Source organism: Artibeus jamaicensis, unplaced genomic scaffold, assembly GCF_021234435.1.
Source record: "Artibeus jamaicensis isolate MK-2021 breed Jamaican fruit bat unplaced genomic scaffold, CSHL_Jam_final scaffold_1964, whole genome shotgun sequence".
In the NCBI taxonomy this organism is placed as follows: Eukaryota; Metazoa; Chordata; class Mammalia; order Chiroptera; family Phyllostomidae; genus Artibeus; species Artibeus jamaicensis.
Window position 1 is genome coordinate 37,374,398 of NW_026522030.1, and position 25,969 is coordinate 37,400,366.

The 25,969-nt window shown below is 38.4% G+C and overlaps 1 protein-coding gene across 2 annotated transcripts in view; it reads right to left on the minus strand.

The window, feature by feature from the left end:
* Nucleotides 1-16,948: 16,948 nt before the first annotated feature.
* Nucleotides 16,949-25,969, minus strand: part of MAMDC2 (MAM domain containing 2) — a 129,594-nt gene continuing 120,573 nt past the window's right edge. Inside the window, exons 12-14 of one of the 2 annotated variants that reach the window (XM_037157606.2) lie at nt 23,416-23,675; nt 18,044-18,128; nt 16,949-17,909 (exon numbers count right to left, since the gene is read on the minus strand). In XM_037157606.2, coding sequence (XP_037013501.2) covers nt 17,845-17,909; nt 18,044-18,128; nt 23,416-23,675 — 410 coding nt within the window. In that variant the 3' untranslated portion in view covers nt 16,949-17,844. Of the gene's footprint in view, nt 17,910-18,043; nt 18,129-23,415; nt 23,676-25,969 lie in introns of those variants that run through there. The other variant, XM_037157607.2, reaches the window with a different exon arrangement.

A 25,969-nucleotide genomic window follows, 5' to 3' on the forward strand; every position in this document is an offset into this window, starting at 1 on the left:
TGAAAATTTCAGGGTTTTTTTTCAATTTAGGAAAAGATGTCAGTTTCATTTAGTGTTTTGAAAGCTCTTTTAGCGCTCCAAGAAGATCTGCGAAGGGACGAAGGGTGGCGTTTGCAGTGGGACCTGGGTCGCTGGGGAGGGCTGAGGACCCGGGGCCACAAAGGCGGGTGGCCTGTTACCGATGGTGTGGATTCCGCCAAAGTGCTGCGGCACTCGCAGGTCTTCGCTCTTACTCTTCGCAGGGTGCTTCCTGTTTGCTTTCAATCAAGCTACCTTATCTGAAATAAAGAAAACTCTTCCAAGTGACTCTAGACCCAAATAGCTTTCTCAAAGCATTGTCCTAAGTCCAACATGTGAAAAGAGACTACACCTCGCTGATTCTTCCTATTTACTCTCCACCCTTTGGCTCCCCAATACCCTATGAAGACTTCGTCCTCCCGAGGTTTGTTGTAATGCAGGAGCTTTGGCTTCATTTCGAGGGTGCTTCCTTAACCTTGTTCACATTCGTCTAGTTAACCCCTTCAGTAAAGATGAAGGGCACTGCAAGTTCGGATTTTGAGCATTAACTCACTATGTCTCTTCGCTTGGCACCCTGCCAATAAACTGCTTTACTTTCTGCACGGAAAAAAATAAAAATGAAAAGAGCACTGAGGCAGGCCCACATAGCTCTTCATTCTCTTAACTAGCAATGTCTAATCAAGAGGCGGGGGCTGCTGCAATAAAGGAGCCAATTAAGGTTGCTTGTCTCCTAGCTTCCTTTGTGGTATGGGCCAGAAAAAGAACCAGTGAATCACCAAAGGAAGGATCATCTCAGGCTGTGATAGATGCAATAAACAAACTAAAACAATGAATCGGATGGGGAGACATGGAAGGCAGTCTGAGGAGGTGATATGTTTGAGCCAAAAAACCCTGAAGGACAAGGAGCCAAGTGTCTACGTCAATGAACTAGGACAAAGGCTCTAATGTGACAAGTGGGATGGTTCAGGAACAAAGGCCTGTGTGGCTGCAATAAACAAGGTTGCACAGCACAGCCTTGCCGGTGGTGGCACAGCTGAATTTTATTTTAAAAGCAATGGGAAACCACTGGATGGTTTTGAGCAGAAGAGGAAGTTGATCGACTAAGGTTTTAAAGTGACTTCACTGGTTGCTGTTTGGAGGGAGTCAAGCTTGGAAGTGGGAGGCCATTTAGAACTATGCTCCTTCCCCACATCTGCTTTTTCCCCTCATGAAAATGGAATCCCCATTTTCTCAAAGTTATAACCGAAGGAAATAGAATGAGTAAAAAGAATGTGAATTTGTCATGGCTACTAGAATTTTTTTTTGAAAAAGCAAATTAAAGAATAATTTTAAAACTGTCAAATGACAGAAAAAAATACTCAGTGCTCATAGGAGAGTGCTACATTGTTGTTAGATAAGACAGAATTCTCAGGGTCTGGGCAGTTTTTACTAACTGCTTTGGAGACTGGACTGCAACCCAATGAGCTTAACCTGAAGTTTAGTCAACTGCAAAGAAGAAAACATGTGACTAACCAAATAGTGCTTATAAGCAATGGCTAAATCTTCCTTCTGGGAGTTGGGGCTTTGCCTGTCTCCCTTCCTTGTTGCAAATAAAACTGCCTAAGGACAACTAAGTCTTGCTCTTGAACACAGTGCTCTAAGCTGGGAACCCTTTGAATCTGGTAGATCTGTCAACCCTGCATTGCTATAAAAAAAAAAGTACCTCATTTGGTACCCTTGCTTCAGAGCCATGGGAGAGTCAAATTCTTTGAAGAATTGATCACACTTGGGGGAATCTATCCTAATGGGAAGATAATACAGGCAGTGGTGATGAGAGTTGAGAGAAGGGAACCAGTCTGATCATTTTTGTGCCACCATCATTTCTATAGTGAATTAATCAAATTGTGCTTATAAAATTGAAGGTTAAGGATGAACCTCAGATCTTGTGATGACATGGCATGCACATACACTATGAATTCTTGTCTAAGTAGCCAGCCAATCATACTCTACTATCATCTTTTAAAAAGGAAAAGTTTGTTTTTAATTATAAAAGTTTGTTTTAATTATAACCATATACATGGTAAATGAAGATACTTCAGGAACACACACAAAGAAACCAAACTCACAAAAAAATCTATTCATAAATCTTTTGCCCAGACTAATAACTGTTAAGACTTTAGTGTGTTTTTTGATGTTTTACTTGCATATGTATAGTATGCTTTTTCATTTAAAAAAAAGATGCAGGACAAATTATAGATATTATTATTTAATCTCCCTTTCTCACTGAATATATTATGAGTATCTTTCCATGTCATAAACATTTTTCTATGACAATTTTAAGTAACTGTGTAGATGTACTATAATTGACTTAAATATTTTTTATTGGCATTTGTATGACTGGAAGTTATCATGAACCAAGAATACTCTGCAGACTATAATAGCTTTAGTGCTAACCCAACATTCTTAAAAAAATTCATATACCTATAAAAATATACAAATCTATCTTGCCACATCTAGATTCTTTAATTCCACTGATGAAAACTGTCCTGCAAAAGGTGGTGGTTAAAGAGGCTGAGGGATAAGTTCTTTAGAAAGATTATCAATTAACCAGAATATGTTAAGGAGTGAATGAGCCACAACAGCTAGTCCTAACACTTCTTAGGGTTTAAAGTTCAGTCATCAGCTGACTTCATCACCCCATCCTTGCTAGTTAGTAGACATAGCAAAGTCATTGTATTTAACTTTCCACTGATCAAGGACTGAGTAACCTGGGCCATTTTGAATGACAGCCTTTCATTCTGGAGGAACTTGAAAACCAGTGCAAACAGAACGCTCACTACCAGAAAGGGGCAGGGTCAAGGACTATGTGTTTCACCTCATGATCAAAATACCATCTTTCTTGTTCTCTTCCTTGGCTTCACTTCAAGCCCTTGATAATGATGCCACAATGCCAGGGAGGTGGGGCAAGATGGCACAGAATGGGACTCCACTGAGATTCTAGTTCTAACCAGAACCCTCACAGGGAAACAGGAACAATCTCCTCTGGTTTGCATACCAAGGGAGAAAAAAACATTACTTTTGCTTTTGGCAAATTCTGAAAGTGGAAAAGTGAACCCTCATGGCTTGAAAGAGAGGAAGTCAGTCACACGCTAAAACCTGAGTTTTCGGCACCCAGGAACAACCATTCTCCCGCTCCCTCCACTTTCCTGTCACACTCTTTCTAACAGACCTACTTAAAGAACTCGTGGGGAAGATCTAGGCAGGGAAGGGGCGTTCTGGGGAGAATCAGCAACCTTCTGGAGGGGCTAAAACCCCGTGGAACAAGCTCTGCTGAAGATAAGGATACTTTTCTCTAAAGTTTTTCATTTTTTAAAAGTTATTTCTAAAATCATACGAGACAGAATATCTGCTCTCTCTTACCACAAGCATATTAGTATTAGAGTTGGCTGTAGTAATAGCTATAATATTAACCACACACCAGCCGCTACTGTTCGAAGCACTTTTTAATAATTCATTTTATATTTTGTATGAATGCCTCTTTCTCAAATTTCCATCTCTTAGATACAAAAACCAACTGAAAGACTAAAAGAATCAGTAGGAATTAATATCAGATTTCAAATGTTCTTGGTGGTATGTCATGCTAAGAAAGCCTAGAGCTAACCTTGCCTTCATTTCTTTTGAGAATATAAAAATGGGAAGACAGTATGACGTTGCTCCAGAAGGCATTTATGTTTAATTTCAGAAAGATCCCAAACGGGCGCTGAGGTGCTGTGTGCGGTGTCCTCTGCAGGTCCTCGCAAGGTGCAGTGATAGTCCTCCTTGCCCACCCCAGGGCAGGAGAGCAAGTGTTCCTTCTCACACCTTGTTACTTCCCAAAGGAAAGAAAGTTGGTCATTGTTAAACTGTGGAAAATCTGTTGAAATTAGCTCCGTGAATGACCAAATTCAGTACTGTGGTCTCAATCCCCAAGAGTGACATTTCATCCCAGCATCTCAAGCTGGGGTGCTGCCGAACTCTCCCATAAACTTGTTGGTTTTAATATCTCACTTCCACAGCTTAGATTGGTAGCCGTGAACCTCTTTTTTTATCATCAAAATTGTATTTTTGTTATTTGAAGAAGTTTGAAAATCCAAAAAGCAGAAACTAACAACCATTCACCCGTATTTCTACAGTTAAAAATTAATACTGCTAACAATTTGTTTTGATTTCATCTAGTTTTCTCTATAATCCACTTTTTAAAACTTTAAACATGAAATATATGAATTTGTTTTCCTTTAAAACTTAGAACAATGCAGATAAAATTAGTGGCATTTGACATTTTTTTCTTAATCTTATTCCTGTACCCCTTCTCTCCTAGTTAACTACTCTTTCCCACTTGTTGATTGGGTGATGTACTCTGAGGCCATTTTAATATTTCACATGCATTTTAATCAGAGAAAACATATAGTAATAATTTGAGTGTGGCTATGTCACATAAATATGTTACATAAACACATAGTGTATTACATGTATAATTATTAACATGAAAATACGATAATAATTATACAAGTTGTTTTTTATTCAAAAATTTAATTTTGAGATATATCCATGTTGACTCATATAAATTTGGTTTCCTTTTAACTTTTCTAGGGCTTTGTATAAATATATCACACTTTATCCATAACCCTACTGATTTGACATATAGATTGCTTCCAGTTTTTCATTTTTACATACATTGCTTCAGGAAACATCCTCGGATATCTTTATGGGTATGTGCTAGTATTTCTCTAGAATAGATACCTAGAACTGGAATTGCTGGACCATATATCACACTAATTACTTTCCTTCAGTTTCTTGGTATCATATCTCGTAGCCAATTTCTTAGTAACTGTGATTAATCAAAACAAAATTTCTAGTCCTAACCCCCACCCCCACCCCCAGCACTGGCTTACAAAATTAGGATAGTGATTATTTATTCAGAATGAGAGAAGAAACCACAACTTTAGCACTACTGACATCTGGGGTGAGATAAAATTCTTTGTTGGGGGAAAAGGAGGCAGCTGCCCTGTGCATTGTAGGATGCTCAGAAGCATCCTTGCCCTCTGCCCACTAGATAGCAGTAGCACCTCCCCACTTTTGACAACCAAAAATGTCTCCAGATATTGCTAATGTCCCTTAAAGGGTGAAATTGCCCCAGTTGAGAACCACCGCTCTAATCCTAACCCCTTTCAGAGTATAGAAAGAGGAAAGAAATCTTTCATCTCCTTTTATGAGTTTAACTGTGTCTAAATCCCCTAATTTCTAAGGAAATTAAAAGAAATGAAAAGTTCCTGTCCTAATATACATGCAAATGTCTACCAATATTCAAAACAGTAAATACTTCATGAACTAATTGGCTTTATTACAGGAACGTAAGGTTGATTAAATAACTAGCAAATTAAATCAATTAATGTGGTTCTTCATATTAAAATATTACAGGAGAAAGATGGAAGCAGAAAAAACGTTCAATTATTTTCAACACCAATTCATGGTTAAAATTTCTAGAAAGTACAAGTAAAAGAAAACTTCCTTTAACCAATAAAAGTCAAGTCCAAAAATCTGCAGCAAACTCATATTCTTTGATGAAATACTTAGAAATAATCTCTTAAATTCTGGAACAAGTCAAGGATGGTAATATCACTACTTCTATTGAGCTCATATTGGGTATTTTAGTTTGCTAAATAAGTTATGAAAGAAGAGCAAATACAAAAGTTGAAAAGCAAAAACTGAAACCGGGCTGACTAAGAAATCTAATCCAATAGTAAAAGAAAATTGTGGTAGCTAGAATAAGGCTTCCCAAAGATGCCTACATCCTAAATGCTGTCACTTGTGAATATATTCTCTCACATGGCAAAAGGAACTTGCAGATGTGAGTAAGTTAAGGATTTAAGATTGGGTGATTAGTCTGGATCACCCAGGTGGGCCCTGTATAATCGTAAGCGTCCTTATAAGAGGGGAGCAAGAGGATCAGAATCACATAAGAGGTGACAATGAAAACAGATGTGAATGATGACACGGTTTGAAGGCAGCCATGAGCCAAGGAATGTGAGAAGACTTTAATGAAGGCTAGAAATGGCAAGAAATGTATTCTCCCAGCGCCTCCCTTGAAGGAGCGCAGCCCTGCCAACACACTGACTTTGACCCTGTGAGATCTATTTTCAGAGTTCTGACTTCCAGAAGTGTAAGATGATAAATGTGTTGTTTTGAGCCACAAAAAGTGTAGTAATTTGTTACAGCCACAGTGGGAAATGAACGTAAATATAGAGTCTATTCCAAGAAGTAATAGAGAGCTTAGCAATTTTACTGGCTATAACTCCAGGTGAATCAAAGAGTTAAAGGTAATAGGCAAAAGTTTAATTTTTTAGAAAAAAACCACAAGGCCCTCACTGGTGTGGCTCAGTCGGATTGGTGTCATTCCACAAAGCAAAAGGTTGACAGTTCAATCCCTGGTTGGGGCATGTGCCTGGGTTGCAGGTTTGGTCCCCAGTCAGGGCAAGTACAAGAGGCAACCCATCAATGTTTCTCTCTCATATAGATGTTTCTCTCCCTCTCTTTCTCCCTTCCCTTCTCTCTAAAAATAACTAAAATCTTCAAAAAACTGTATAAAAAGAAACCACATGGGAATATCTTTAAAAACACAGGGTAGAGAAGAGTTTCTTAAAATAAGATGAAATATATATAAACCATAAATAAAATTAAAAGATGATTAATTCATATCCATAAAAAACTAAGGCCTTTCATGAATCTAATTCACCATAATATGAATGGGGGAAGCTAAAAAAAGATACTTGCAACATTTGAAACAAACAGAAGCTTAGTATATGCAATATTAGAGATCCATAAGAAAATGACACATTTTCTCAGCACCAATGACCACCTAAGATTAGGAGGAACAAAATCTCTGGCAGTGCGGGGGTGAGATACTGTATGTGGACAAACATCTGTAATCAGTAAGGGTGTCAATGTAAGAAACACCCAAAGCTGTAAGGATTTCAATGAGCAGATTTGAGCCAAACTGGCTACAACTGCCAGGAAGCAAAACCTCACTGGACTGAAAAAAAATGCTGCCAAAAATGGTAGTTTTGCACTTTATTTTATACATTACAATCAAAAGAGGAGGTGTAAGGAGTCACATGAAATATATAGGAAATAGATTAGAGTGGTGGGAGAAAGCAAAGTGGGGAAACCTCTGGGAATGGATAAAAAATAAAACGATAGACACATAACTTCTTTTACGTAGGTGGGTACAGGAAGTTACCAAGCAACACTGAACATGGTAACAACGGCAGTGAGGGGATTTGTGGTCTGATGCAGTGCCTGTCCTTAGTCCAAAAAAAAGGAGATTTGACATTCCAAGCATATGCTATCATAGACGCAAACAGAAAGTAGACAGTCAATTAAAGTAAAGGTTGACTTTTTTAGGGAAGATTCTAGCATAGGACATGACTGCCCGCCATGCTTTTAGTTAAAAAAGTTTTTAATTTCAGACCATCCTATGTGGTTACTTTAGGTATCTGAGTTTATAAGGCCATCACACAGGCCTCCCCTGAGCTCATTAGGTTTATTATGTGGCCCTTTTTCATCTACAAGGGCTACAAGAACTATCTAGCAGAACATCAGCTCCATCCAACACGGTAACTAATTTCACCTTCTGGTAACCCCCTCGTCTCATTATACACTCATTGTAACAAGTTAGCATTCTACATACACAACATTACCGTAATAATAAACAAAAAGCCCCTATAAGGACACAACATGGCTGACAGGGCTCTCCCAGAAGTCCTCACCCCTTCCCGGAAAAATCCTAAATATCCCTCCTCTTTATTGAATGCCCTACCCCTCAAAAAATGAGCCTCAATTAAAGAAGTAAATTCCACCAGGAAGGGGCTGCTCTGTCTGTGGAGTAGCCACTCTCTGTCTTACTCCTTCACTAATAAACTTTCTTTAACTTTAAACTCTAACAAAAGAAAGGAAGAGAGGTAGGGAGGAAAGAATGGAAGGAAAAAAGAAAGGAAGGAAGGAAATGATACATAGTTCAATTTTAAAAATGGGCAGGATATGTAGGCATTTTGCACAAGGTAAAGGATGAATGGTCATAGGACATGTGATAAGATGCTTCATTTAAAATTAACGATTAGAAAAATGCAAATTAAAACTTCAATGAAATACAATTTCATAATTATCAGATTGGCAAAAATTAAAGTCTGACACTGGTAAGTTCTGGCACCCACCTATACTGGTAGGGTACTATAAATTAGTGTAGTCAGTTGGGAAGCAGTTTTTCATCATTTAGTTAAGTGTACATACCATACAAACCAGTAATTCATGTTAGGTATACAAGCAAAACCAAGTACTTCACATGGCTGCCTGGGTACTTGTATGAGAATATTTTAGCAGCATTGTCCACAATAGCAAAGCACTAGAAACAACCCAAGAGTTTATCAATGATAGAGTAGATTCACTGCAGTATAATCATGAATGGAATTCCATGCCATAGAGAAAGGAACTACAGCTAGAAATTCAACATGACTGAATTTCAAAAAACACAATTTTGAGCAAAAAGACAAATCACACATCATTTTATTTATTTATATATATATAGTGAATTTTGATATGTGGTACTTTTATGATCATTGATATAGATATATATGTGTATATTCATTTACTATCATTAATATATATAAATGTGTATGTATACACACATACATATATGAAAAAACATGATTTCTTATTTATCTAAAAATATCATAAGTTTGCTCTTTTGAATGATAAAATTCCCAGTTGACATTATTTTCTCTCAACATGTTAATGATATTATTCCAGTCTTCACACCTTCATTAGTGAGAAGTTTGATTTTCATTCCTCTGTAGTTCATCTGTCTTTTCATTTGCATTAAATCTCTTTGCCTTTGGTATTCCATAATTTCATAATGATGTATCTAGGTATGGATTTATTTTGACTTATATTACTCCGAATTTGTTGGACTTCCTCATTCAGTCTAAAATATTCTCCCTTTGACCCTGACTGGTGTGGCTCAGTTGGTTGAGTCCCACAAACCAAAGAGTCACTGGTTTGATTCCCAGTCAGGGCACATGCTTGCATTGCTGGCCCAGTCTCTGGTTGGAGGCAACTGATCAATATTTCTCTCCCACACATTGTCCCTCCCTTCCCTCTCTCTAAAAAAAAAATAAATATTTAAAAATAAATAAAATATTCTCCCTTTGAATAAAACCCCTCTTCCATTCTATTTCTGGAGCTCTTATTTTAATACACTAGGTGGCCTCATTCATTGTCTCCTATTTTTCACTTCTTTTTCTCTCTATATATTGCACCCTGATTTATTATTTTATATTCTAGTTCACCATCTCTCTTCTAGTACATGTATTTAATTAGATATTTGCCTTTTCCATTGAATTTTTAATTTTAATGACTGTACTTTTTATGACAGAAGTTCTATTTGGTTTACTTTAAAATCTACATGCTTGTTTTCTCACAGAGTATTGAGTTTTGTTATGTTTTCAATACTTTTTTGGGGGGGTGCAAGTCTCTAATCATTTTTTTTAAAGTGTCTCTCAGAAAACTAAAAACGGACCTGCCTTTTGACCCAGGAATTCCACTGCTGGGATTATATCCTAAGAACCCTGAAACACCGATCCTAAAGAACCTATGCACACCAATGTTCATAGCAGCACAACTTACAATAGCCAAGAGCTGGAAGCAACCTAGGTGCTCGTCAGTAAATGAATGGATCGAAAAATTATGGTACATATACACAATGGAATTCTATGCAGCAGAAAGAAAGAAGGAGCTACTACCCTTTGCAACAACATGGATGGAACTGGAAAGCATTATGCTGAGTGAAATAGCCAGGCATTGAAAGACAAATACCGTATGAGCTCACCTTTAACAGGAAGCTAAACAACAAAACAAACAAGCAAGCAAAATAAAAACAAAGACACTGAAATAGAGAACAGGGGGACAGTGACCAGAGGGAAGAGGGGAGGGAATTTTAGGGGAAAAAGGGGAAGGATTTAGAGGAACTAGTATAAAGGACACATGGACGACGACAACTAAGGGGGGTGGAAATAAGAGGGAGGTGGGGGGCATGGGAGGGCTGGGATGAGAGCAAAAGACAGAAAACTGTACTTGAACAATAATTAAATTAAAAAAAAAGAAAAAGAGTGTCTCTCAGAAAGAATTTCATCCTATGAATTCTTGGGTATCTAATTTGGCTGTTGACAGCTGACTTTTGCTTCTAGTGGACTGTTTCACTAAATATTTTATAAGTTTGAATTGTGCAGTTTTATATGTGGGAAACTCGTGCAGCCTGGGTGGGGTGCATGGCCCTCTAAGGAAGGTATTTGTTTTTGCCTGGTACCCAGGCAAAGTGTATCACTAGCCAGAGACATATTTTCATGTTAAAATTTTAGTGTGTGTATTTTTGGACCATGAAGCTTTGATGGACCAAACAGAATTATATCCCTTGTGATATTTTTAAATCTATATACATATTTGTACTAAAGTAAATTATTTTATTGGCTTTTGTTTATTTAATCCAGATTTGTTGAGTATGATAGTCAGTGGAAGTACAAAATTTACTAAGTCTCCATTCTTGAGAAGATGGACATAAAAACAAGAAGTTAGGTTTAACGTGATAAATTTTTCTGGGGTATATATAAAGGGTAGGTAGCATAGAAGGACAATTAATAGTGCCTGGGGTAGGAAGAGCAAAGGGGAAGGCATTGCCTAGGTACTGGTAAAAATGAGCCTTGTATTGCTGCTAATAAGAAAAAGCTGATAAAAGGATAAGAGTATACTCTATCCTTTTGGTGGTTGCTCTATCCTTAAGGTGGCACTATAAACTCACAATTCCTATATATAGAGAGAATGCATAAAAATAACTGCAACTTATCAAAAAAATTCACTCAAACCTTATAATACAAACTTGAATGACTCTTGTGTGTCCAATACTAAGTGCTTGCACATATTATTTGCATTTAATCTCTACAGCAACCTAAAGAAGTATAGTCAAGTATTTGCCCCATTTTGCAGAGTAGAAATAGGAGTCAGAGAGGTTGTAAGTGACTTGCCCTCAGTCAAAAAGCCTGTAGTGGCAAAGCCAGGATTTAAACTGAGACAGCCCGAATCCAGAAACCATGCACTTGATCACTATGACCTCTTTATAGTAATCCACATGTTGAAAATGCAACCACATTAGAATGATCAGTTGCGAAGACTCTTTTATTTTTTCCCCCAGTTCTATAGTTAAATTGCACAGGAAATTATGTCCCCACCTGGGAATAAATCAGAGTCCATGTTGGTAAGTTTTAGTTGGTTGCTCTGCCCACACTTGGGCCAGGAGGCTGGCCCGGCCCTCCCTGGTCAGATGCCCCTCCCAGGCCTCTCATAGCACCCTGAACAGTGAACTCATGGTACACAGCACTCCAAATTGCACTGACTGGTTTAGATCTGTTTGGATCCTAATATGTGAGCATCTTTGCAATTCCCATGCTTGGTATGATGAGCATAGATTTCTCAACAAGTCTTTGCCGAACATTTTCATCTTCCACATTAAACCAGACCTTGCATCCCAGCCACCATTTTCTCAGTCTCCTTTTTTTCACTCCCTTCTCTACATAACTAAGCTCCGACACAAACAGCAAATATAGGAGAGAAGGAAATTGTGTGAAAAAGTAGTTTCTACCTGAAACACTTGGGTGTTTAGGTGAAAATTGGAATAAATGTAAACACAGGGTTTAAATGTTAAGCAGTACCTAGGACATTTCTAAACCTGAGAAAACTATATTGTGCTTACTACCGTCCTTCCATATTTCTATCCACATGAAATATAGTTAAGTGAATGCAAAGGCAACCTGGAAGAGGAAAAGAAGCATCCAAAAAGCAAATCCTGCAAAAGGAGCATATGTGAGGAAGAGTAAATTAACCTGTTCATCTTCCACCTTCTCTCTTTCCTTATAGGAACTTCAGGTTGTTCCTGAGCAATAGCTGGTAACAATTACCTGCTACCTTTCTGCTGTATATCAGTAACTAGTTCCTAACTCTTCCCAACACCACAGTTCTCAAAGTTAGTGTGCCAAGTAGTGTTTCTGGTCTGGCAACCTTCGGGACAATTTTGGTAGCCAACAAATCCTCTGGAATGTGGGAACTCGGGACCTTTCACTAGAATTTGAATTAGTACTGTGTATAGAGTTGTCAGGAGAGTTAGATTCAGAAGGCAGTCTTATAGGGATTAGAACACAAAGTTGGCAGTGAAATAGACCCAAGTTCAAAACTAGGCCCTACACTAGCTGCTGCACTTGAACAAATTCACTTTCCCTATTTATAATGGGAACATCACTAGATCTACTTTGTGGGTTGTTATCAGGATGATAACATGAGTGAATTCATGTAAAGCTTTGAACAATGCCTAAAATGGTAAGTGTGCAGTAAAAGCTATGATAATTACTATAATGTAATCCATTAGCAAGGGAGCTGGTGAATGACTTATCACATATTATAAACCCCTTACTATGCAATGGATATTAGGTCCTAGAGAAATATTCTTCATTTATTTTTGTACTTAAAAAAAAAGATTTTAGCCCTGGTTGGTGTAGCTCAGTGGATTGAATGCGGGCCTGCGAACCAAGAGTTCGCAGTCCGATTCCCAGTCAGGGCACATGCCTGGGTTGCAGGCCAGTTCCTGGCAGGGGATGCATGAGAGGCAACCATACATTGATGTTTCTCTCCCTCTCTCCTTCCCTTCCCCTCTAAAGATAAGTAAATAATAATTTTAAAAAATCTTTAAAAAAGATTTTATTTATTCTTTTAGAGAGGGAAAGAAAGGGAGAGAGGGAAACATTACTGTGTGGTTGCCTCTCATGTGCCTCTTACTGGGGACCTGGCCCACAACCCAGGCATGTGCCCTGACTGGGAATCGGACTGGCCATCTTTTGCTTTGTGGGACAACACACAACCAACTGAGCCACACCAGTCAGGACTAGTTGAATATTTTTTGTTTTCTAAGTAATATATTTAGGGAGGTATAATGCTCTTTACAGATTAATTTATGGTGGGAATTGAAATTCTTTAGTGGAAAACCCTCCCAACTCCATCAGAAGAATGAATTTTTAGGCACATAAAGCAGTAAAAGGTTATAGGCTTTGGGGTCAGAGAGACCTGACTCTGAGTTCCTTTACTTAATAGCTGTGGAATCTTATTTTTTCACTCTTCTGAGGCTTGGTTTCCTTATTTCTAAAAGAAGTTAATATTTCAAGCTAAAAGGATGTTGAAAGGGCTAAATTCATTCATTCATACTCCCTTCCATTCATCCACCCACCCACCCAAGCAAATATTTATTTATTGAGCATCTACTATATACCAGACATTTTTCTGGGTACTAACACTATAAAAGTAAACAAAACAAGCCATAATTCTTATCCTCATAACAGTTTAAATTCTAAAAAGATAAAATTGGGGGGGGGTTGAGAACGTTTATGTGAAATAAAAAACTCTTTAAAATTAGTTATTCCTACAGGCCTACCTAAAGAAGATAGAAACATTTCAAACAAACAACCTAACCCTACGCCCGCAAGAACTCGAGGAACAACAAAAAAGACAGCCCAGAGCAAGCAGAAGGAAGGAAATAACCAAGATTAGAGCAGAACTAAATGACATGGAGACTACAAGCACAATCCTAAGGATCAATGAATCCAGGAGTTGGTTCTTTGAAAAGATAAACAAAATAGACAAGCCTTTAAGTAGGCTCATCAAGAAAAGAACAGAGAAGACTCAAATAAACACAATCAGAAATGAAAGAGGAGAGATTACAACTGATACCACAGAAATAGAAGGGATTGTAAGAAATTACTATGAAGAACTGTATGCCAAGAAATTTGAAAACCTAAGGGAAATGGACACATTTCTAGAAAAATATAATCTCCCAAAACTCAATGAAAAAGAAGTAGAAAACGTGAATAGACCAATAACAGCAAAATAAATTGAAGCAGTAATCAAAAAACTCCCATCACACAAAAGCCCTGGACCAGATGGTTTCACAGGAGAATTCTACAAAGCATTTAAGGAAGAGCTAACCCCTATTCTTCATAGACTATTCCAAAAAATCCAGAAGGATGGAAAACTCTCAAATTCTTTTTATGAAGCCAGCATCATCCTAATTCCAAAACCAGATAGAGACACAACAAAGAAAGAGAACTTCAGGCCAATATCGCTGATGAACATAGACACTAAAATCCTCAGCAAAATATTGGCAAATCGCATCCAACAATATATCAAAAAGATCATACACCATGACCAAGTGGGATTCAGCCCAGGGATGCAAGGATGGTTCAACATTCGCAAATCAGTAAATGTAACACATCACATAAACAAAAGCAAAACAAAAACCACATGATCATATCAATAGACATGGAAAAAGCTTTTGATAAGGTACAACACCCATTTATGATAAAAACACTCAGCAAAGTGGGAATAGAGGGAGCATTCCTCAATATAATAAAGGCCATATATGAGAGACCTACAGCCAATATCATACTCAATGGGCAAAAATTAAAAGCTTTTCCACTAAGATCAGAAACAAGACAAAGATGTCCACTTTCACCACTTCTATTCAATATAGTTTTAGAAGTTTTGGCCACAGTGATTAGGCAAGAAAAGGAAGTAAAAGGCATCCAAATAGGAAAGGAGGAAACAAAACTGTCACTGTTTGCAGATGACATGATAGTGTACATGGAAAATCCTGTAGACTCTACCAAAAAACTGCTCGAACTAATTAATGAATTTGGCAAAACAGCAGGATACAAAGTCAATATCCAGAAATCAAAGGCATTTTTGTATACTGACAATAAATCAGCAGAAGCAGAAATCAAGAAAAAAATCCCATTCGATACAGCAAAAAGAAAAATAAAATATCTGGGAATAAACCTAACCAAGGAGGTAAAAGACCTGTATGCAGAAAACTACACAGCACTGAAGAAAGAAATCAAGGAAGACACAAACAAATGGAAACATATACCTTGTTCATGGATTGGAAGAATTAACATCATCAAAATGTCCATACTACCCAAAGCAATATACAGATTCAATGCAATACCTATTAAAGTACCAATGGCATATTTCACAGACATAGAAGAAACACTTCAAAAATTTATATGGAACCATAAACGACCCCGAATAGCAGCTGCACTTTTGAGAAAGAAGAACAAAGTAGGAGGGATCACAATACCTGATATCAAACTGTATTACAAAGCCACTGTAATCAAAACAGCCTAGTACTGGCATAAAAACAGGCACACAGACCAATGGAACAGAACAGAGAGCCCAGAAATCAACCCAACTTTCTACAGTCAATTAATATTTGACAAAGGGGGCAGTAACATAAAATGGAGTAAAGATAGCCTCTTCAACAAATGGTGTAGGGAGAAATGGACAGCTACATGCAAAAAAATGAAACTTGAGCACCAACTTACACCATACACCAAAATAAATTTAAGGTGGATAAAAGACTTAAATATAAGCCGTGACACCATGAAAGTCCTAGAGGAGAACATCGGCAATAAAATCTCAGATATTTCACGCAGCAACATTTTTACTGATATGTCCCCTAGAGCAAGGAATATAAAAGAAAGAATAAACAAATGGGATCTCATCGAAATAAAGAGCTTCTGCGTAACTAAAGAAAACAGTATTAAATTAAAAAGACAGCCAACTGTATGGGAAAACATATTTGCCAATGATACCTCAGACAAGGGTTTAATCTCCAAAATATACAAAGAACTTACACGACTCCACTCTAAGACTTCTAACCCAATTAAAAAATGGGAAAAGAACTTGGACAGATACTTCTCCAAGGAGGACATACAGAAGATCCAGAGACACATGAAGAGATGCTCAATATCGTTAGCTATCAGAGAGATGCAAATTAAAACCACAATGAGATACCACTTTACACCAGTCAGGATGGCTATCATAAACAAAGCAACAAACAACAAAAGTTGGAGAGGGTGTGGAGAAAAGGGGTCCTTAGTTCACTGTTGGTGGGATTGCAGATTGGTACAACCATGATGGAAAACAGTATGGAATTTTCTCAGAAAAATAAAAATCGACCTGCCTTTTGACCCAGCAATTCCACTGCTAGGATTATATCCTAAGAATCCTAAAACATCAATTTCAAAGAACCTATGCACCACAATGTTCATAGCAGCACAATTCACAATAGCCAAGAGTTGGAAGCAACCTAGGTGCCTGTCAGTAAATGAATGGATCAAAAAATTATGGTACATATACACAATGGAATTCTATACAGCAGAGAGAAAGAAGGAGCTCCTACCCTTTGCAACAACATGGATGGAACTGGAAAGCATTATGCTGAGTGAAATAGGCCAGGTGTTGAAAGACAAATACCATATGATCTCACCTTTAACAGGAAGCTAAACAACAAAACAAACAAGCAAGCAGAATAAAAACAAGACACTGAAATAGAGAACAAGGGGACAGTGACCAGAGGGGAGAGGGAAGGGAATTTAAGGGGGAAAAAGGTGAGGGATTTGGAGGAACAAGTATAAAGGACACAGGGACAACAACTAAGGGGGGTGGAAATGGGAGGGAGGTGGGGAGCAAGGGGCGGGGGGGGCTGGGATGGGAGAAATAGACAAAAAACTGTACTTGAAAAATAACTAAATAAAGTTATTAAAAAAACAAAGAAAGAAAGGAAAAAAAATAAAATTAGTTATTCCATCAATGTATGCAGTGCTTATGTCACTAATAAAAGGCTTAAGAAGCAGTTAATTGTGGCAGAAATTCAAATTAGAATCTATATTCAGTTGTAAAGATATTCTAACAAAAAATAAAGTAGAAATGAGTTAATTGACAGTCAAAAGATTTTTACATTACTTTTTATTAGGTAATCTTATAATTTCAAAACAGCTCTTTGGGTATATAAACATGTATATACAATTTTCTAATGTGTAAATCAAAAGCAGTAGTTAATTATAGCTGATGGAATTTGTATTCCTCAAAACCTTACCAAAACATTTGTTATAAAAATCAATAAAATTGTTTAACACGTTTACAAAATTTTGGGGTGTGTGCACATAATTATTTTCAAGCTTGCTTTACAAAACAAAGGAGTGCATTTTCTATCCATGTGATCATAGTGACTCCCAAAAGGAGTTCAAAGGCAGAAAAAAGAAGGTAGCATTGCCTCATAATGCAGCATTAACTAATACTGACTTACCCGGGGACATTCGTGAAAGAGCCTTTGTTATCACATGTTGTAAAAATATTTCAAAAGTAATACTCCATTTCTATGAATAAAACAGAAAGTAAGACTTCATATTCTTAGACTAACTTGTTACCATAAAAATTGCATTCATTTTGCAGATATTACCGACACCCCACATTTCTTTAAAAATATTTACGATATTTGAAATTCAAAATGAAACCCACAGTCTTATTCTCCTCCCTATACATTCACTGAATGCAGATTTAAGTGAGCACATCTCATTTTGACGGTGCCCTTTCTCTGTGCACTTGAAAGATGACTACAATATGGTATATGTGTATTTGGAAACAGTACCAAAATTAAGATAATCTATGCAAAACCAGCAGCCTGTACTTCTAGAGACAGTTGTCATTAAAAAAAAAAAAAAAAGCCCTGAGTCAGTATTTTTTGCAAAAGCAATGAAGAAGAGTGCTCTGAAGTTATTTCATAACTTATGGAATAGTTATGGTTGTCCAGTATTCAATTATTTTATTTTCATTTTGATTGAAGAGGTATGGCTTTTGTTTCATTAATCCAATTCAGGTCATTTCCTAATACTCAATCTCATTTAAATCTTCAGAATATCCTGATGATTGCTGAGTTGTATCTTCCACGTCTGTCAGAAGACAAATAGACAATAACAGTTTTCTCTATTTTTGTTGTAGAAAAATACTTCATTGGCATTCTTAGGATTTCAGACTGTTTCAAAATTCCTTTTCAATTAAACTTATAATTAAATAATACTGTTACCTGCACAGGGTCCTGCTTGAAATTTAATATCATCAATGGCAATATCACTTCTTATCGACACTCCCCGAATGGCTTCAAAAATTATCTGAAAGATAATGAATACGTTTGATTTAGAAATACAGTCATCCTGACAAAACAAGGCTGGTCGGGGGCAGATCCAGATTGCATGGGTCTAGAAGCCAAGATTGTAGTCAGGGCCCCCTTTAAGAAAAGGAATACAAAATCACAAATTCAACTTTAGGTACAAAAGAGAACACTTACTTAGAATTTAAAGAAGTTCATAACAAATTACTGGAGGCTCAGAGATTCAGACCCCTTTCTTTTGAGATCTCTGTAGGCAATTTCCAAGAAATGCTCACCTTGAAATGCTTCCTGGTAATGATCTGGTATTCCATCCCCCAACTAGAACAGTCTGCTCCCAGCACTCACAGGGCCCATGAAAGTCATGGGCCCAGAAGCTTAAGCTTCCTTGGCCTTTCCATAAATCTACTTTTGACACTGGTGGTAGGTGGAAGAATTTAATGTGACTGATGAGACACATGTATTAACAGCAAAGCATAATAATTAAATTTACCAATCTCCCCCCCCAGTGTTTCACTGATCATATTCAATACCATGACATCCAAGAAAGCCCAGGAAGAAGAGGAAAGCTGTTTTATGACTCTAGATCCTGAGAAGAAAATAATCAAATATTCAGGTTCTAGAGTAAATCAATTGCATTACACTCTAAGGCAGCCCATTGAATGCTCCAGTGACGCTGCAGGTAAGAAAAAGTGTCCAGAAGACACATTTTCTCTACTGATTTTGTAAGCAAAAAAGTGGGTAATTAATCAGCATATGAAACTATCTTAAAATTAATGGCCCAAAGCAGCTTCAATAACAGCAGTGCAGCAAAAGAACATTAATAAGAATTCTAAGGACCCAATTCCTAAACCAGGATTCAAATCATTGTCAAGAAGAGAGAGAAAAAGAGTCCTAACACATCTAGACAACAAGATACATGAGTGGAGTTAATAAGCATTTTAGTTTTCTGAAAAATAATAAAACCTGTTTTTTTGTTCACCAAGTCTGCAATATGAAGCGTGATAGACCAGTTACTTGATGGCATTATATTAATAGTCTGTGGTTGGGCTAAAACACTCGATTTCATAAAACCTCCTTTGAATTTCCTTAACACTTGAGCACTAACTAACTTATAGCATTATGATTTTGCCCTTGTATTATAGATATATGTCCTATTAGTATGTAACAGATTATTTAAGAATAAGATAAAAATACTACTTTTTCTTTCAATTTAAGTGTTATTTTTTGAAATGGCTACTAAGTCATTAGGACATCAATACTTATTTTTTCAACCGAACTACTTAGTAAATGGCACTGCTGTATATTTCTTTTGGTCCAGGCATCAGAAAACATTCACTGAGACAAAGGGCAGCATGAACAAGAAAAGTCGGAGACGTGCTCTTAGCTGAGTACCTGACACATAATAATTCCTCGTAAACATTAGCCAGTGTCATAAATAAGGACGAGGCACACATTTCAGTGAGCTGAGAATCTGCCTCGCACTTTCTTCCACGGGCATCAAAACACAAGAAACCAAAGGGGAAAACACCTGAGAGCAGAGGAGGAAAGATGAGCAAAGGATCCAAAGGAAATAGAATCGTTTTGTGTTTTTGATCAATAGCGAGTCAGATTCTGCTTTCACACTTGGATAAATTCCCCCGGCAGGAGCATGATGAAAATGTTGCCACTTGATGATACTTCTTCCACAAGGATAATCTGATGACTGGAACGTCACTGGGAGGCCACCCATACACTCTCCATACGGGAGGAGTCTCAAACCGCAGCAGCCCCACGGCATTCTAAGAGTCATCTCCACCTGCCTGCCCCCCGCCCCTGCCACTGATGAACACGCTTACCGGAATAGCAAGTGGTGAACAGATACTTACTAAAATGAGATATTTTGGCCTTATACGTACATTAAGAATAATAGCTACATCATGTCTGTCATGGTGATACACATTAGAGACCAGAGAGGTTTAGAGGGAATATATTTTTAGAAACAATAATATCTTCATATTTTAGTACTTTAAAGTTTGCAAAAACCCTTTCAAGTACATAATCTTATTGGACCCTCACTTAACTCTGGTGATGTCATTGTGGCAGGAATATTATCCCATTTTGAAAATATATAAATCTCAGGGAGAATGAGATTTTTTCCCCAGAGTCACCAGTGCCTGTGACATCCAGGAGAATGAGCGTATTTTGGAACTTCTGTGGTGGAAGGGAGTGGCTTAGTGATATTACTTTGGAACCAGCCTCTCTCTGCCACTTGCCAGCTGGGTGTCCATCCCCCCCACCCCCGCTGTAAAGAGGAGCTATAAGATGAATTGGAAGAACTTATTTGCAGCTCTGAGCACTGTAAGTGCCTGGCACGTGGAAGATGGCCAGTCTGTTTGCACAGACACTAGGCTGTTTTGAGGAAATCAGTTCAGTCTCCACATAGTCATTTGGGAAACCTGAGGGAGTCACTAAATCCAGAAAAAAATTCCTCATGGCAGAGTTATAACTATTTCATTCTAAGCCAAAGAGAATGGTTAGAAGTCTTCCTCCCAGACTGTGAGCTGTAAATCTCTCAGGCCATTCTGCATCCTTCGAACTTGAACACCCCAAGGTACCAGCCCAGATGCCTCACTACTCTACGCTCAAAAAGCATTTGAAAGAACCAGTCACCCAGCAAGTCTAGTAGATGCAAGGCTCTGTACCTGAGCCCCTGGGCTTAGATGCTGAGAGTTACTCATTCCCCAGAACTCAAATCCTAGACCTCTTGTGTCTCAGCATCATTGGAGGGGACAGTGATGGTTAAAAAACAATACTCAGGATCCACCTGCAAGACTCAGATTCATGTAGTTTAGAACAGAGATTCTGCATCGTTAGCATATATGAGAACCACCAGGAGGGTTTGTTAAGACACATATTTCTGGGTCCCACCTACAGAGCTCCTGGTCAAAATGAGGCCTGAGAATGTGCATTTCAGGTGAGTCTCATTTTAGGTGATTTGCACTATGGTTGTTGTCGCTTGTCTCAGGACCACATCTTGAAAACATCTAGATTGGGAATGGTGCCCTGGTAGCCTAGCACAATTAATTTATCACCTCTGAATGATGACCAACTGTAGTAGTAAATCCCTGAGGAATCCACTTTCTGTAAACAGGCATTAAATCACTGTCAAAATAATCCTTGGGGCTATCTGGTATTCTTTACTCAATTTCTAGACAGTTTGATCCATGCTGAAATAATGGGCCATCCCTGGATGATTGTTGGGAACCACTCTGCCTGGTTTCAGGAGTTGTAACTGCCCCCCATGGCTAAGGCTGAGTGAGTGACCTCTGGAATGCAAGCCACTAAGGAGAGAAGTTTGTCTCTGGCAACTTCTGCTTCAACCCCATGCCCCCAATGCTTGGTCAGATAGTCAATGATGGGTAAGACCCCTCAGAGGGGGGGCAACCTAAGCAAGACATGATCACTTGGGAGGCCATCATGGAAGGACTCAGGGGGCTGTAACAAAGAGGAAGTGATGGACCTTTGCCCCCCGGCTATTCTGACATAGTCTGAGTCCCCATGTCCTCTTGGAGAAGCACTTTTTGGCTCTAATCCACTTAAGCCTGAAAACCTATGATGGGGGAGGCAGTGCAGCCCCTTGCCAGCTAGAGTGAGATCTGGGGTGACCAGGCATAAGAAAGAATTCCTAAAAGTCCTGTGAGGCCTGCTTTGCTAAGAGTGCTTTCATTCATATGATAAAGGGTCTGAGCAAGAAATGAGTATGTCTCCCAAAGTTTCTGCAACCCCCTTACCTGACAGACACTGACTCAAACTAAGCTCTCAGATTTCTTTGAAATGTTATCTACTGTTTGATCCTTACCACCTGTATTCCTGTGTATTACAACCCAATAAAAGCAGTTGAGGAAGGGGCTCCTGGCCTTTCTCCTTTGAGAGACTGGCCACCTCTCTTCCCCAAGCAGATCATGTCTTGGTAGTGTTACTTTCATCCATGGTGGATGGGGGGACTTGCTGGCAAAGTTGCCCCCACAGAAGATGGCACATCTTCCCTCTGTCATCTGTTCCTTAGCAATGCTGCACCCTGGATGGCAAAGCAACCAGGCCATCTGAGCTTCTGCCACTCCTCCCCATTTAGATTTGTAGAAAAGTTACTGTGGTTGTGGGTGGTATAAAATAAAGTCCTTATTTTCAATACCTCTTCCTTAGAGGTAGAGCTTAGAGCAAGTAGCCTGTGGTTAACGTTGAGATGTACTGGGTCAGGAGGTTTATCAGCCAGAAGCAAGAAAGAGGAAGAAGCAGGACTTTTAGCTGAAGGTTCCATATGAGACTTCCACAGAGCAAGTTCAGAAACAGTCAGTGGTCTGAAGGTTATCTCCCCAGAGTTTTCTGAAGCTTTGGCTCATGGTGGGCTGGTGAAGTCAGTGGCTGTCAGGAGGCCACTGCTGATCTCTAGACTAGCTTGGCTGCTCAACCTTATGTATTGGAATGTAAAAGGCTCATTCCTGAGGCTGCCCAGATTCTTTTATAATCAAGATCTGATAGAATGAAGGTCTTCTATAGTACATGGAAAGACCCAGGGAGAAACCCAGGATTCAGAATTAAGGCTCTCAGTTTTGCTCTGGCTTGGTGGCTCAGTTGATAAGAACCTAGTTCTGTAGACCAAAATGTTTGGGTTTGATTCCCCATCAGGACACATATCTAGGTTGCAGGTTCAATCTCCAGTCAGGGGGGTATATGGGAGGCAACCTATCTATGTTTCTCTCTCATACTGATGTTTCCCTCTCTCTCTCTCAAATCAATAAACGTATTTAAAAAATTAAAAAAGAAGACTTCTGTTTTTTTTCTGCATGAATGCAGACAGAGTTAAACCTCTGGACCACATACTCTGATAAACATAGGCTTATAACACAAGCCTTCGTATGTGGGTAAATATGAGTGAACGATGCAGCTGCAATAGCTAATTAGGTAAATACCATGTTTAGAAGAAAGATTCTCTTTCAGAGATTTGCAGGACACATAGAATGTACTTGACATGCATAATGTACCAAGACAAAAATAGATACACTTTCATCACTGGGCTGCAAAATCACTTTGTGCATAAACACCCAAAGCTATCTCTCCTGCCTAATGTCCCATTCACTGCTCAGATTTAATCAATATAGACTAATTATGTTTACTCTTAAACAAGTACTGCCTTTATCTATGACCCTGAAAAAGAACAAAACATTCTCTTTGGTAGCAAGAAAAATGAAGAACATCAGAAGCTTGCGGGAACGTTTTCCAGTACTTGATTCTCATCTCCTTTGGCTTACCTGGTGTTGCCTCTCACAGCTGTATTCAACCTGTGCTCGGAGCCAGGAAATGCTCTGTTCACCTCTTCTTCTCCATAAGAGGAACTCTTCTCTCTCACCTTCTTTTTTCAAATAAACACTCAGCAGGCCAGTCCCTGCTCCATACATGTGGTAGAAGAAGGCCAGGCAGTGTTTCCCGGTGACTCCTCGCAGAGGCCCGGATGAGAGGCGTGCTTTCTGCCCGTACACCATGTGGGAGGCCTCGATGTACATGTAGTAGCCTTGGGAGCAATGCAAAACCAGGTATTGTTAAAAAGGACACAGATTATATTCTCTCCTTTCTCTTCTGAGTAGTGTTCCTGGAAACAAATTAGAGCAAATGGATGACTTGATTATAGTACTGATAAAGGATATTACCATTTTGGAGAATATGTATAATCCGAAGAGAATAAGTACGCTACAAAATTTAGACCATCGAAATACTTTTACTTAATAACTTACAATTCAGTTTAATATACAGGAGGTAATTAGTATATTAGTATTATGCTACTGATGTGGCAATTAACATATCAGAATTTAGTCTACTAACTCATGCGCAATATTCTGGCGCTTCCAGACACCGGTTTAGGGGAGAGAGCACAGATTTTGCAGTCAGGTAGATCTGGGTTCAAGTCTTTCCTTTAATATTCATTGTCTCTGTGATCCTGGTCTAATGATTGTGTTCTTTGAAGCATCATTTAAAAACAAGAGCTGGTAAATACCTGTGTTACAGAGTTGTGAGAGTTATATACCATGTGTGGTGTGTGCCCACATGTAATAGATATTCAAATATTAATTTCCTGTCCTGTCCTCTTTCCTGAAATTTTTTGTAACAATTCTTTTAATCTTGAAAACATGTTCATACAATACTTAATATAATTATGCATGATATTTATAATATTATATACCATATACTACATAACATATCAATCATATACTATAATACTTTATGCTTCTATTTTCCCTTCCTAATTTTAGTTTGGTTTTGAATTTGCTGGTTTTGGGCAGAAGCAGGGTTAGTCTGCAAGTAACCAGGGTAGTAGTGTGCTGGAACCAGTGTCCAGGGGCTCCCAAGAGTCCATGAAGTGACTTCGGTTGGTAGGTCTAAATGACCTCATGTTGGTAGTTTTAAATGGGTCACGACGAAAGTATTTACACCACAGAAATAGGACATTTCTGCAAATCAGTGCTCCCTCCCCCCAAAATAGAGCTGGTTGGTGTTAATTAATTATCATCAAGTCACTGAAATAAGGCAATATATGAAAAGTGATGACTGGTGAAAAGTTTATATCTCTTCTACCTAAAAAATATACACAAATATTTGCATGCATTATTATTGTCTTCTTTGCCAATGTTGATTTTCTTAAATTCATGATATAAAAAATAACTTTTACATAGTTTATATCTCTTACTATTTCATGCAGGCATTAATGGACAAATTGAGGGGGGAATGTAAGAGATTCCAAATAATGCATGTAAGTGAAGTGGTGGCTAGGTAGCTTTCTTTATACTTAAAGTTTAATCAATGAGCTCTGGCATCTCCCAAAATGCAGTGTTTGAAATACCCCAACCAGAATTCATCTGAAGCTCCATCTATGCTCCTTCAAAGCATTCTCCGCTCCCTTTCCCCAATTTCCACAAATAGATCTGAGAAGTCCTACCGGCTATTAATAGGGTGGGAGACAGTTCTGCCCAATTCGGTCTTACAAAATTGTGTGCACTGTGTAACGCCTTTCCCCAGTAAAGTTATCATCTGTAAAACTGGACCATCAGAGCCCTGGGGCGTGGCCTTCATTGCACCAATCATTCCCATGATCTGCTTTAAAATTTAGGAAGACTACTGTCCATATTTCTGGAATGCCCACCAATCACATCCTTGTTACTAAAACCAATGGTGGCTTTTCAGTCCTTGCCATTCTGTACTATCAGCAACATGGGACATAGTAGATCACTTCTGCCTCCTACAAGTACTTTCTTATCTTGGCTTGCAGGACACTGTACTCTCCTGGTTTTTCTCCCATTTCACTGGTCACTCCTTTGCTAGTTAACCTTTCTTCTTTCTTCAGAATCCAACCTTTCTTTTCTCGCCTGTTGACCTGGGGGTGCTCCAAGATCCAGTTCTTGAACTTCTCTATTCCCACCCACTCCTTTGATCTCATCTTGCTTCGTGGCTTTAACTGCTACATTTGTTGTCATTTCTCAAGTTTAAATGTCCAAATCTTTGCTGAAATCCAGACTTGTTTATTCGAACTGTGTAATGGACATCTCCACTTATTGTCGAATAGACATCTCAAACCAAACATGTTCAAAACTAAATTCCTCACAGCTTTACCTTAAAACCTGCTCTACCCTTTCTAGTTGGCCAGGCTGAAACCTGGGAGTGCTGTACTACTCTTTGCCTCCTCTTATTCTCCACATCCAGGCTGTCAGAATGCCTGTTGGATCTACCTTCAAAATGTGCCTAGAATTCAGTCATTTTCCTTCTTCCCACTTTTAGTGCTTCCTCCTGGTCTGAGCCACTATCATTTCTCGTCTG